The 14,536-nt window shown below is 45.2% G+C and overlaps 1 protein-coding gene across 8 annotated transcripts in view; it reads left to right on the forward strand.

Moving 5' to 3' along the window:
* The window catches only part of TIPARP (TCDD inducible poly(ADP-ribose) polymerase), a 41,642-nt gene extending 27,327 nt beyond the window's left edge, over positions 1-14,315 (forward strand). For all 8 annotated transcript variants that reach the window (XM_075506759.1, XM_075506761.1, XM_075506762.1 and 5 more), the window contains 4 exons: positions 6,702-6,870; positions 8,205-8,386; positions 12,280-12,555; positions 13,592-14,315. In XM_075506759.1, coding sequence (XP_075362874.1) covers positions 6,702-6,870; positions 8,205-8,386; positions 12,280-12,555; positions 13,592-14,039 — 1,075 coding nt within the window. In that variant the 3' untranslated portion in view covers positions 14,040-14,315. The remainder of the gene's footprint in view (positions 1-6,701; positions 6,871-8,204; positions 8,387-12,279; positions 12,556-13,591) is intronic.
* The last annotated feature ends 221 nt before the right edge of the window (positions 14,316-14,536 follow it).

Raw genomic sequence — 14,536 nt, forward strand, 5'->3', positions numbered from 1 at the left:
CGGGAGAGTCGCACGTTAGACGGAAGCTCTTCAGAAGAAGGCAAGGAAGAATGAGCCCAAATATCCTCATTTTAGCAGGCTGCCTTCACCTCGCAAGAGGCTTCGAGGTTGTAGCTTGCTAGTCGAGGTACCTACTCGCTTCAGGGTCCTGAAGAGATTGTGTTAATTTTTTATAGTTAGGGTATGGAGAAAATATAGCTTGTTCAGGGAACTGCTGTTGAGAGCACTTGTGGAATTTTATTTGGAACTGTGCTGTTGTACAGCGCCAAACGTGGGGTTCTGTGCTGTATTCTTAAGAGTTCAATATGCTTATTCTTTCAGCGCAGGTAATTCCATTGAACTGCTTTATTTTATAAAGAGAGACCTTTGTTCGGTTAGTCAGTGAAGAGAAGTTCTTCAGAACTCTGTTCCCACCTCTGCCGCAGCTTCTCTGCGGGACTTGGGGGCCTGTGTTAGTCTCTCTCTGCATCTGTCCGTCCCAGGGAAGAAAAAGGGGGTAGTCATTTTCTACCTCAGAAGCAAGATGAGGCAAAGCTTTGCGGTGTTTGCAGGGAGGTTTAGTACATTTTTCTGTAGAAGAAGCCAGCATTGTTTTTCTTACTGGGTTCAAGCTGTACTGAAGGCTGTTCCTGCTGCGTGATGCAGAGGCAGTGGGAGTAACGCTTTGCCCCACCAAGGTATTTGAATACATTTCCTGCTTTCCCGAACCTCTGACAAACTGTAGCTAGCCTTCGCCATCCCCTTCCCGCTCTTCCCCAGCCCGATATTTCCAGGTAGAGACTTCAAAGTCCACGAGTAACAACTCTAGGTTGTTTTTTTTATCACGTTAGCTCCCAAACTCTCCTTTTCCTTAACACAAACCGCCCAAGAAAAGTACGGAGCGCGACTGACCCCGTTCACGGAGCTCGTCTGGTGGAGCCGGTGCAGGGGCAGCGTTGGGACGGCTCTGCTTCACCCCTGCCGCAAGAAAGGCTTTTAATTGCTGGTTGCGTGCGTCTTTCTCCGGCCCCTGTCGTCATCGTAGGACCCGAGCGTTGCACGGCCGCGGCACGTGGGCATCTCCCGGAGGTGCAGTCGGTGCCGCCGCGTGCCCCCGAGGGCTCGCACGTTCGCTCGTCCTCCCTTCAGGGCGCAAAACGAGGCGATGCCGCTTTGCTGCCTTATTGTTGGTGTTTCCCTCTCCAATCTATACGTTATCCATAAGCTATACGTTATGGAGGATACCCTTTACTTTAGGTAGTGTACGCTGTACCTTGGAAGTAGTAAATCGTGATACTGTACTGAAGATAAAGTGATGCTAGGCTAAAGAACGGATCAGACGCAACCTTGAGCGTCTCGCGCTCTTGCTGTTCTTGAACCTAAACTCGGGGTCTTTCGCCTATATTTAGGCCCCGGGCAGTTGAGAAGTGCGGTTGCCGCGTTTGCTTTCATCACTGGTGTCTCGAAGCCGAAGCCAGGAATGCAATCACGCAATCACTTGCTGTAATCACCGTTCATTTTTTTTCATGGCTTTGCATTATGCAAGCCGGTAATAGGCTTTTTAATACACGGCGGAAGTGCTTTAACTGAAGAGCTGTTATTAAACAACTTTGCTAAATATATTTTAGGATTTCAGAGCTTAAAAGCCAGTGAATGTTGTAATTTGAAAAAGTTAATACTTCTGAATAGAGAAGTACACTGTTAAAGAATGTAAATGAGCACTGGAGTAATACATATTTTATGTGAATCAAGGTGTTTTGTGAAAGAGTATCTTTCCTTATTCCCGATGTTATAATCGGGGGAAAAAAAAAAATCAGGTAGGCTTTGGGCACGTAGTGTGTTTTTCAGATGCAGTTACTTAAATAAATGCATTTGTCTAAAATTTTCAGCTGCATACAATAACGCAGTGTTATTCTGAACAATTTATTGGTAGGTAGAAAACGTCTGTCGAGTTTAAAAGTTTGTAGTTAAAGTATTCAGGGAAAAAATAAAACACTCTTGTGTAGATTTCGGGGTGTTTATATCTTTTGGTCACTTAATTTTCCATTAAAATTAATGGGAAGTAGCATTCTAAACACTTTCCCAACTTGAAAAATAAAAATACCATTTTTAAAGCATCCTGAATTTAACAGAAGTTTGAGTTTCAGGAAAATTCTGCTGTGTTACATCCTGAAACTGCCGAACCTTTCCCTATTCACGGCTAAGGGAAAGCGGATGGAGGATACCAGACCAAGAAATACCTCGACCGCATTTTTTCTTCAAGAGATAATTAGAGAGCGGCGCTTTTTTGGGTTCTGAGCTGCAGCTCTTATTCGGAGAGAAGCTCTAAGTAAAGCCAGGTAGCAGCTGCCCGGGGCCGGCGTCCCCGTCGGTAAGGGCAGAGCGCTGGATTTGTGCTGGGGGGCTGCAAGCCAGCGCCCGGCGCGCGGGAGCTCTCCCTGTCGCGGGCACCAAAAGGCGGGTCGCTCAGAAACGCCGCGGCCTTCGCGGTCAGAAGGCTGAGCGGTTCCGTTGGGGAACGGGAAAACAGGAACGCTTAACGTGTTGCATCGTACGTGGGCTTTCGGGGAGGACGGTCGGAGGGGCGGCAGTCGGCCGTTTCGGTGCTCCACGCCTGCGTTCTTGGTACAGCGAATTGTCAGCAGGAGTCAACGCGCGACGGCCGTCCTGTCCGTCTGGCTTTGCTTACGGGGAGGGGAATCTGATAAAGAAGAGGCAGCAACAGTGAGCTACAAAAATGCAAAGAATTCCCAACAGCTGACAATCGTTGCATTTTTCAGTACTGAGAAATAATTTGGCACGTTCTAGACAGGTTTCGCAGAAAAACACTTAGCTTTCAGAGAAGCTATTTTCACTGTAAGCTGTCATTAGCTGTCAGCCTTATAAAACTGAAACAGAGTCTTAGGCGAGCCGTAGGCGCGCACATAGCTGTGCACAGATTTTGTTTGGTGTCGGAAAAAACTTACCGCAACTTGTTGCACTGGAATTGTCCGTGCAGCTTTCACGTTACAGCCCTAGAAGGAAGCCATGTAAAGCCCCGCGGTTCCCCGCCCGCTCTGCCGTTAGACCGTGCCTGCACACAAATAACCCTTTTTTGCGTACGCGCTGTCGGCCCGGAGTTTTAGGAGTTCGTCCTGCAGATCTGCTTGCTCTGCAATAAAAGTGAGGAAAAGCAGCCTCATACTGCGTTCTTCTTGAAAAATGTTTTTCCTTCCACAGGGGCCCTCCCGGTGCGGTACTTGGGTTCTCCTTGCCTTGCCACAGAGCCGTGCGTGTCTGTGGAGGCTGTATCCTCACCCGGCTAAGCCCGTATGAGAAATACCTAAGTCATGGGTCAGAAGCCAGCCATGTTTCAAGTGCCTGTGGAATTTGTTTTCCAGGCTTCAAAATTTCACAGACCTTTAACTTTTTAGGATATTAACCAGTATGTGATTACTTTTAAAAGAGTTCACCATGCTAGCGGATGAGCTTTGTCGTGTTTAGAGCGTGTGTTGATTTTCAGATTCTCTTTACTTTGCGCTGCGTTAGCATAGAACTACGGCAAACATTTTTTCATTATCAGTTTTCACTATAACACGTGCAACGTACAAAGTTAGATAAAATTAAATAACCCTCTGGGTTTTACCACCTTTAAAAGAAAATAATTTACTTCTAAAGAAAAGGTTTTCCATTTCTTTGCACTTTCTTGGAGGTCGCGGATCTTTGGAGTAGGGTGAACCGTGTTAGGGTATTTGACTTGAAAAGAAGTCGAAGTGAGAATGAAAGCTCGAATGGTGAGGTTTTGTATTGGGAAATAGCTTTTTGTGTACTTGTTTCATACACGGTGCAGCACAGTATCCGGGGGTCTTGAACCAGGACTTGGATTTGTAGGTGCAACATCACCCCAAAACAGCGAGCCCAACTCCTCGCTCCAAAAGGGTGATATCAACAGCATCAATGGCTAAACGTGCTTTTCTCAAAAACGACACCTGCATGAGGCACTGAAGTTCAGAGTTGTAAGACTACGTCTTGGTAAGAAAAAGCAAATGTCCCTAAAGCAGCATTAAAAACACGTTCATGAAGAAATTCACTCAAAAAATCATGCTTATGGTGCTGCCTGCGAACGCTACAAATAATAACACAGCTTGGTATTTCAGAGAGATGATTTCCTCATGATTTCACACATTGTTTTCAAATAAAGTAGGCTGTAGCTTGTTGTTACGGAACAAAATGACTGCATACCAGGAAGGTGGGGTGATCTGTTACTAGTTTTTTCACTCCAGAAAGTGTGCGTATTTTTTCTTTTTTTTTTTTTTTTTTAAGCCTTTCGTTTACTTTCAGTCCCTTTGTACCGGCCATTTGTTTTGCTTGGTGCTGGTTTTTCTCCTGAGCAGATCTGTCTTGTGTGGCTTGTGTCTGACGTGTGTCTGGCCGTGCCGTTGTTACATGCGTTTTCTTGAGCCGCGCGGGTGCCCGTGCCCTGGAGCGGGCGGCGGAAGGTCAGCTTTCATTGGGCTAGCCAGCTTCTCACGGTGGGCCGCAGCTTGGGTGGGAAGCCACGGGTTATTAAAATACACCTCCTGCGCAGAAGAGCTGGTTTCCTCCTGTACTCATGCTCTTAACCGTAATGGGTCTGTATGCCGCTGACGCGAGTAGGGGACACGCTGTTAAACCTTCTACGGCTTGGGTGCGATAGTGTCGTCTTGGCAGAATTTTCATCTTAATTAGTGTGGTTCGATGACGGTTTCTAGAGAACCACATGCAGGGAACTGCAAGATGCTCCCCTTCGGCGCTAAGTCCTCGGCGTAAAGGGGAAGAAAGCCGGCTGGAGCCGTCCCTGCCGCAGGCGGGTCTGAAATGAGTCGGACAAAACCCGCGTTGGTTGGGGCTTGGGTTGCAGAAAGAGCGATTTTTGTGTCCCAAGAATTTTAAAAGTAGCTCACGGAGTTGCATTTTTAAGACATTTGATTTGACTTTTGGGACCGTTCTATATCTTTAAGTCTATACGAAGGCTTACTGAAGACAAAGAGAGCAATGTGAAGGTACCCCGACAGCCGCGGGTCGGGTCCCCGACGGTGAGCCCGCAGGAACAGGCACGTCGTCTTTTCGTCTGTGTCAGGAAAGCACTTAATACCTCAAACTGTGCTCAGCGCTGCACGGGTCCAAATGCAAGTAATTGATGGTGATAAACGCTGCGAACAGCCACGCGCCTGTACCTCCTACTGAGACGTGAAGGATCCTTCCAGCTGATCATCATTTTTTGAAAGTGGGGACTCTTCAGTAGTTTTCTGTGAAAGTAGCATAATAAAACTCTTCAGCAACTGTGCCAGTAAGAGTGGGAAACAGCTAGCAAAATTGCAGCTATTCTCAAGCAAATCTGTATTCATAAAACCGTAGAGGTGTTTAGAATAGCCGTCACTTGATGTGGCAAATTTCAGATACAGGACTTTGCTGTCTGTGGTATTAACGTGCCAAAGTTTTAAAAATAAACTCTGGATTTCAAGTATCGGCTTGATTGATGTTTACTGTTAAGAATTCAAAGACAATATTTTGTATAGTCTCAAAAGCTGCATTTCCAGTCGCCAAAGATTCGTAACTGCTAAGGAATAGCGGTAAGCTGACAACTTGTAAAGAGATTATAGAGGTAGAAAACTAATTATGCAAACAGCATTATTTTGGCAATATGTTAATCCCAGTTCCAAAAAAGTTACTTTTGTAGGGAATGAATATTACTGTGATTTCTTTCAATTTCTGTGAATTTCTTAAGTTCTTGATTGCTAATAAACCAGTGATTGTCTGATGATCAGCAGAGCTTTAGAACTCCATCCTTCCCTCGAGAATTTTCTTTAATTTGATGTCTCTCCCTTAACCCTGACTAACGAAGCAGCGTTGGAAGCTGCTTGCTGAGCCGTTCCGCAGTCGCTGCTGAACAGGGCTTTGTGAAGTGTAGAGGAACGGCGCTTTTCTCTTCTCCTGTAGACAAAGGGCGCGCTCTGGTTTTTACTCCGTAGCCCCCTGTTGCTGTTCCGTCCTTTGGAACGCGCCAGTCGCTTTCCGTGAAGTTGCGTATTAGCGTTGATTTTTGGAGCAGCGATATAGCTACTTGGAAGAAGCCCCTATTCCTCAGTGCAGCCTCCGTAACTGTGAAATCGCCTTTCCTTTGTGTGTCGTGCCGGTCCTCTTCTGCTGCGCGTGATGAAAGATACTGGAGCTCTCTGGTAGCAGATGCTCCTCATCTGGAGCCATTTGCATTTTCTTTTCCTCCCTGAAGCACCAACTTTCACAAGAGTAACCTTTTGAATAGTGTGTGGCTGCTTCATCAAATACGGTTGTGCGAGGTATTTACTTAGCGTGCCCAAAACGTCAAGGGTACGTATATTGGTCTTGGTGCGATTCGTGCATACTGAGTAAATACCACTGGACTAGGAAGACTGCCGGGTTTGAGTTTTTTGTCTTTCTGTGCTGAAGACCGTGTTTTTCCCACCGCTGTCCACGGAAACTTTTGAAGAGTTCCTTTGCCCTCGCAGCTCTTTGCGCTTGCTCCTGCGTTGTGCCCGCTCCGCTCGTGGGACATCCTTACGGTCCCAGGGCTGGATGGCACGAGCACGGCCAGCCCGGGGCCGTCTCTGAGGAGGACTACGCCGACTGTAGTCCCGACTGCCCCTTTTGTTCTCTCTGAATGACCTTTTTTTTAAAACGGATTACAAAAGGTGAGAATTCTGTGTTTTTCTTGTTCTTTCCAGGGGACATGAGTTCTGGGTGGATTTGAATGTTATGAAATTATACGAAACTGTTGAGTTTGACCAAATGCGGCGACTGTCCACACCTTCCTGCCCCAGCTCCAGCTCCAACTACTACACGGTCTGGAAGTACTTCTGCAGGGACCACTTTGGCTGGAGAGAATACTCTGAGGTATTTAACGTGTTCCAGAATCCTGCTTTTGGGTTGTAACCCAAACCGCTGTGTACAGTATATACTATAAACTATATATACATTTTTAGTCTGCCTGCTCTTCGAACATTCAGGAAAGTTACTTATTCTTGAGGAAGATAATCAGGAAGGTCAGTGTTGAACTGAAAAAGCAATAAAAGGAGAACTCTGCTCTGCCGGACTGCACCTTGAATTATCCCTGAAAACATCGGGGAGACAGAGGCTGACCAGACTGTCAAATCTGAGAGCAAACTGGCCCACGTCAGTACCGAGAAAGTCCTTTCTCATCTCTAGAAATCTGGTTTTAGGACAGAGGGGACAGCTTTCTGCAGCCTTAACGCCACTGCCATTTAGGGTTTGAGTTTTGAGCTTATTTTCCTGTCCCCAAAGATACCGCGACGCAGGACGTGAGCCTCCAGAGGCGCTGGTTTTCCATATCGGGTTTTGAATAGGCCTTCTCTCTTCCAAGTCTTTAACCCCAGTTACAGGCACAGAAGTCGTAGCCACTGTCAAACAGGATTGCGCTAGACAAAACCAGAGTACTTCTGCTCATGCAAGTAAGCTCCCTGGTACGCCTTTGAAATACCTGTGGGAGTTAAGGGCTCGTCTTTGGCTGGCCAGAGCTGTACATGGTATTTTGAATAAAACCTCATCAGCGTCTTACAGTTTTGGCAGTACCAGAAATATCTCCACCAGTGTAAACTAGGTCACGTTCATCTTTTTCATGCGTCGTGCTGACTTTATAAGCGTGGTAGGAAGCTTAAGGCAGAGCACTGTATACACTTCGGGGCTTTGCAAACGGAAAAATAAAATGTGAGAACTGGAGAGAGTCTGGAAGAAAGCACCACAAATGACAAGAAGTTTAGGGTGTTTGACCTGCGAGGAGAAGTTAAAAGAACTGGGTTTCTCTGGTGTAGGAAAAAAAAAATAATGATGAGAATATATTAATATATAAAAGATTGTTCTACAGCAGACTTCTGCTTTTCACGTTCAGTGGGCAAAGACAAAGAGCAAGTAATTTGTGGCAGGGGATTTTTTCGGCTAGATATTGGGAATAACATTTGACATGTAAAAATATGGTAGCGCCAGCACCAACTACGCCGGCAAGTTGTGAAACCCGCCTCGTTGGCAGGTCTTACAAACAGGTAACGGAACGTTTTTCAGCGGTCTGAATGTACTTGTGCCTCGGAGCAGGGGAAAGAGAGGAGAGGGCAAGGGAGCGGAGAGGGGGATTCTTTGAGGTCTCTGGCAAAAGAACTAATTTTTGAACATGTAATTTCTCACGTGTATGTTTTTTCTTAATTTTCTTGAAACAGCCTGTTGTAAGGTTGATAGAAGAAGCCAGCTGCCGGGGTCTGAAAGAGGTTCGGTTTGTTACCTGGCATAATCAGTATATCTTAAACATCAAGGATGGATTCCAGCAAAACGCGTGTTTCAGAAGAGAAATCAAGAGGCGACCCCTTCTTCGCTCGTGCGTTGTGCTGATGCCGTTTTTACAGTACGTATCCCGGCGAAATGGAAACTTTGCATTTGTTCTCCATGTTGGTCTGTCCGTGAGAAGTGTGTTCCTTAAGATGTGACAAGGAAACAGGCATCACTGGGTGGAACGATCAGAAGAAATAATAAAAAAAGCTCGGTCATATTGGCAGCTCTCCCTTGCCACTTTTCAGGATAAGTATTATCTGAGGAACTCCTTACTGCTAGGCTCTGTCACTTAAAGGTTATAAGGGACCTCGTGGATCTCGGAACGTCAGAAGCGCAGAGGTACTTCACGTTTGCCCAAGTGTTGTCCCGCTTTCAGCATCTCGCCGGCTAGAGTGATTGCCGGGCTATCAGTTCTAGGCCCCATAAAACTGAGCGTTCACAAACATTTTGTAATTTTTCAAGCACAGTTAAAGCGTGCCTTGTTTTTATTGTCAGCTCAACTGGGGGTGAACGCGCTCGCCCCTCAAAGGCAGAGTGAGGAAAGCGTTGCACCGTAGTCGTTTTTGATTACGACTCATAAAAATGCCAGTTTTGGGATCTCGGCAGCACAGCTGGAAACATTATTGTCAGAGTCGGGTGGTGAGGAAGATGCTGCCTGGTTAGCAAAGGGGTGGAAGCCGTTAGTCCGACTGGCAGCTTGGCCCGCTGGGCCAACCAAAGGAGCTTGAAGTGCTGCAGAAGGGCTAGAACGCTCGTCAGCGGAGTTGTTACCGCATCTAATTGCGAGGTGAACGCGAATTTGGTCAGAGCCTCAAAACAGGGGGGTTAGAAACATTTTTAGATACGGTTTTACAGGAAGGAAACCCAAAATTATGAAAGAGGTGCTGGGAGGATGCAGATCAAAAGACCGAGCGTGGACGCCCTGGTTATAGCAATTCTGATTATCATCGTAATGAAAAATAAGGATTTTAAGTATTCTCCCGATGTTGTGCTACCAGTGACTATTTTACTACAGTGTAAGTCTATAATTTTGAGATATGCTAAACTTATGCAATTCCCACTAATTTTACTGGACCCTTGAGGATTCTCCACTCACGAGGGCTTGACCGTAACTATTCATGCCAGCTCCCAAACCTATAAACTAAGCTCTGAAATGTCTGTTGCTCTGCAGTAAACCTCATTCTTGTATTTTCTTTATCTATAGACCTTGCTTACTTAAAAATCCACCGATTCTTAGCAGGGAACAAAAGAGTATTTAAAATATTTATGGGAGCTATCCTTAAGAAGTCAGTATTTACCTCCACTTATCACGCAACGCTACCTGAGATTTTTTACTTCCCTCCCCCCACTACCTGCTTAAATCGGTTCTAAAACTGGGAGAGAATTCTTGAATAGAAACTGTGGGAAGTGGGTGATAGTGGTTGACAAATGTTGACTTTTTAATGGCTTCCCTTGTATAACAAATGCTTACAAATAATTTGCGCTAGTCAGAAGGAATGAACAAAGTACACCAAAGGATTGCAGTATTTTTATTGTGTTTGATGTCTTACTCGTTAATCCATAACTTATTGTTAATCTGTGCTTGGTCTTCCAGTCCAAGTATGAACGAATGAGGTTCTACAGTAATATGTTTTACCCATTGACTTTAGGAGGGAAAAAAAAAAAAAGTTAAATGCACACTGTAATATTGCAGACTGCTATTTTAATAATCATTCTTAGAAAAATCCATCTTCTGGGTTTCTGTTAAACTGTTAATAAACAGCGAGAAGAATTTGGAGTTGGAGTCAAATCTATGCAAATAAAGTGAGGTCTCCTTTTAGCTTTGAGCAGCAGGTGAAAGCCACGTGAACACTTTTAAGAGTACGTCTGCTCTGCAAGGTGTGAGTGGTGTTACAGTTTACTGTCTCTGCGATCCAAATCAAATGTATCAATTTAAAAATAGACTTTTTCCCCCCAACTTTTTTCCTAGACCTGAAAAGCTCAACCTGCAATCAGAAAATCCCATTAAATTACTTCTGGGTCACACACGCACACAAAAACTCACTGGCAGTTCTTTCAGGCTCACGTATGACTAGCAGTCAGCATTCCGAAAGGCAACCTTAATTGACGTGTCTGTAGGTAAGATGTGAATAGCAGTAGAATTCTTCTTTATCTAGGTAATTATGTTGGCGCTGCAGAGAAGAGCAGGCTAACGAGCAAGGGCAATTAGAAGTTGCTCTGTGATTGTGTTTCGGTACCTCGAGGACAGCTTGGCTGGGTGCAGAAGGCACGGTGACGCGGCTGCTGAGGCAGCATCGTGCCTGAACAAAGGCAGATTGATTCCTGAAGAGTCGCTCCGGAGAACGAGGCTTCGCCTTTAGCAGAGCTTTCAGAGTTTGTTTGTTCTCCAGTAAACTTTTTTTTTTTACAGAGACGGCGTCGGCAATCGAGTTTGCCCGTCGCTCCCGTGTGCGAAATCCAGTTGCGTAGATGCAGGGAGGCAGGATTTGGCCTTGGATGTTGTCAAACCTCAGCTTGCCCCAGATGAACGCACAAGGGATTCACTTTCCCCATTTCCTCCTAGTCAGAACGGGTTTGCTCCTTCTGCTGGGGCAGTGATATGTTATCAGAACACAAGTGACCTGAGAAATTCCATGGACTTTAATGTTCATTAAACTTTAATTTAATGACATTTAATTTCAGGGGGTCCGTGAGGTGTTGAGATGAGGTTCACCTTCATAGCAGCTTTTCCTATGAAAATACTTTGGTAAAACACTCATCTGGTGAACTTCTGAGATAGTTCCCTATATTCTTGCAACTGAAAGGGAACCTCACCGGCTTGCAGGAGCTGAAGAGCTGTGTACTTCCAGCGCGAAACCCAGAGCCTGGACCTGCAAGCTTTACAAGTTCAAAGTATTTTCATTGACGTAAGCGGGAGAACTCCAGTAAGTAAGGATTATTCCGTTGAGTAAGGCTTGTTCGTCCAGACTGTAATCAGGTGAACATAAGCCACAAATGCCACACACTCTATCTAAATTTAGCAGCTTCAAGAGTGTGAAAAATTCCACAGAGGTGCAGGTATTCATTAAGAACAAAGCCTTGCCACACCACAGGCGGTGTCCTTAACTGGATTTTACTGGTGTCTGTTCCCTTCCCGCCGCGGCCGTTGCAGGCAACAGCTCCCCTCCTTCACCCCGGCCTGACTTCTTACCTGGCAGCGTTCCCAAGAGCCGGGGCCGGTCTGTCGCATGAAAATAAGCAACTGCAAATGCAAATCTACATCTGGCCTGTGCAAATGGAAATAAGGGAGCCTTCCTCAGCACGATACTGGGTGGTACTGAAAACATAGCATCTCCTCTTCTACGTGACGCCGTGAAATATCTGCACGTTTTGCCTATAAAATGATATTAGTTGGGGTTATTCATTATTCATACTGTACAAGAAAGCACATGTTTCTGCTCCTTGTATTCTAGGGAAATGAGGTCAAATGTTGCCACGTTACTCGTCTTTGCTCATTCTGTATGGTAAAATCACTAATAGTTTATTAGCTAACGTACAAAATAGTTGTGTTTGGTAGCACGCTGCCTGTCTGTAGTTTGTAACCCCACCCCAGAATGTGAATAATGACGATAGCAGGCTTTTGAACGCCACTAAGCAGGAAGATTTCCTTACAGAATCGTGTAGGTTGGAAAAGACCTTTACGATCATTGAGTCCAACTGAAACAGCATCCCTGTTCCATTCCATTCCATGGAACAGCATCCCTGAAAGGCAAGATTTTGTTATTAGTTTGTAGGGGTTTACTGAAGGATTTACTAAACCAGCAGAAATAGCTGGCACGTTGTTTTAAACGAGCATTAAAGATACGTAAATCGTTACAGAACCGAAGAGCAGCAATTGCGGCAGATGCGTTGGTGATGAAATAAATGCGAATAGAAGCTCTGCTGGTCGTGCGTGTTGAAGCACAACCTTTTCTCTTTCCCCCCTAGGACCTTGGGTGGCAACTCTCCACTACCCTCTCCATCGGCTGAGCCAGCTTCCTCGCACGTCTTATCTCCAGCTGCTGTTACCTCTCCAAACTTCTATCCCGAAACCTGGATTAGTATGGATCCATCTCAGGACTTCATCCAAGTGCCTGTTCTGAAGGAAGATAAAAGCTACAGAACCATTTATAACCTGTTTCACAAGACTGTGCCAGAGACCAAATATAAAATCTTGAAAATCCTGAGAGTGCAGAATCAGTTTCTTTGGGAGAAATATAAAAGGTAAGATAATGCAAATACCATTCTTTTACAATAGGGGAAAAACACCTTAAAATATGTAATTTGGGCTGCAAAATATAAATTGATCATTAAGTAGAACAGATAAACTCCAGAGTTTCTGAAGAAAAGAGGCATCTTCAGTTGAACAACTTCGTCTGAAAAATACTGAAAAATATCTTACCCTGAAATTTCCTGGGTAAGAGGTTTAATATACTGTCTACTGGTAACTTCTGTAAAATGTATCTTCACAGAAACTTCAAAATAGATCTAGGCTATCTAGTTGAGAAACCTTTCAGTTCACTTTCAAGCCGAACTAGGAGGAGTTGTTTTCAGCAAATAATCTCCATGTTGAAGATGGCCATTGGCGCCTTGGCTCCCCGAACATGCTGACCCAGGGTCTTGCAGTGGTCTCGCAAAGACTGAACCCTATGTCAGTCGGGCCCGTTCCAACCAAAGATGCTGTGACTGAAAGTCTCCATCCAGTGACCGCCCCGTAACTGATAGGCAATCAGAGCTGGGGAGTCTCTCCTTCTCGGGAAACGCAGAATCTCGGGAGAAGCGGAGGGCTGGGCTGTGGGAGCAGAGACTGACTGTCTTACAGTATTCACGCCGGTCTGGAGCATCTTCGCCCACCCTGTCTCTCCGTAATTCCTCTCTGTGGCCTCTCCTGAAGCTGTAGAGGGGTTTAGTGTTTGCACAGCCCTTGCCTGCACTCTGAGGACCGTTCCCTTCCGCATCCAAGGTGAAAGACGGGCCAAGAGAAGCAGACACTTTGCAGGCTGCTTTGCCTGCACTGCTGTGCAGGTGAGAGCTCTGCCTCCAGCAGTAGCAGCTCAGGTCCTTTCAAAAATACTTATTTCACCCAAAGGCGTTATTTGAAAGTGGAAGACCCACTCTGCCATCCATACAGAAATGTTTTCGTATCTCCTCTTACTATTCCAGAGGATAATACCGATACTTTAAGAGCTGGAGTGAAAACTGCTTTTCCCTTGCAGCTCTGCAATGAATACTCATCCTCCCTTTCCGTTTTCTATTCCAGGAAAAAGGAATATATGTCAAAAAAAATGACGGGGCTTGACAGGATAATGAACGAAAGGCATTTGTTCCACGGCACCTCCCAGGACGTGGTGGATGGAATCTGCAAGCACAACTTCGACCCGCGCGTCTGTGGGAAGCATGCCACCATGTTTGGACAGGGCAGTTACTTTGCCAGGAAGGCAAGCTATTCCCATAACTTCTCCAAAAGGTCCCCCAAAGGAGTTCATTACATGTTCCTGGCGAAAGTACTGACGGGAAGGTACACGGTGGGTAACCACACCATGAGGAGACCTCCGCCGGTGAACCCTGGCAGCATTACCAGCGACCTCTACGACTCTTGTGTGGACAATTACTTTGAGCCTCAGATTTTTGTCATTTTTAATGATGATCAGAGCTACCCTTATTTTATTATCCAGTATGAAGAGGTTAGCAACACTGTCTCCATTTGAAAACTTGTGCTGCTAAATTACTCAGTTTAATAAACTTTCTTACCTGGCATCGGTAGCAGTTTTTGTGGAAAAAAAAAAAAAAATGTGGACGTTGCAGAACTGATTAAATTACTTGCTTGGAAGGAACTAAATCTCAAAATACAGAAAAGGAGATCCGAAGTGACCAATTGTGCACTTGCTGTTTGATTATGTATGCGCAAACTGTAAATATTTTTCCATTGTTTATAGTTGAAAATCTGTGCCTTTTGTTATAAAACACTGTTTATTTATGTTAGTAAATATTCATGTTTAAAAATGTGTGTGTGTATAATTTCAGTTGCGTTCTGTGCGTATTAGAGCGGCTAGAAAATTGCTTACGCCCTGATCTTGAAATCTTAAGGATGGCCATTTCTAGATAATCAGAACCGGCTAATGTTCATCCCAAGGATGTTAAATAAGGGAGTCTCCCAGCCACTGGTTTTTATTACTATATTTCGGAAAGATTGGGGGAGATGACA

Source organism: Mycteria americana, chromosome 7 (genome assembly GCF_035582795.1).
Source record: "Mycteria americana isolate JAX WOST 10 ecotype Jacksonville Zoo and Gardens chromosome 7, USCA_MyAme_1.0, whole genome shotgun sequence".
Classification (NCBI taxonomy): Eukaryota; Metazoa; Chordata; class Aves; order Ciconiiformes; family Ciconiidae; genus Mycteria; species Mycteria americana.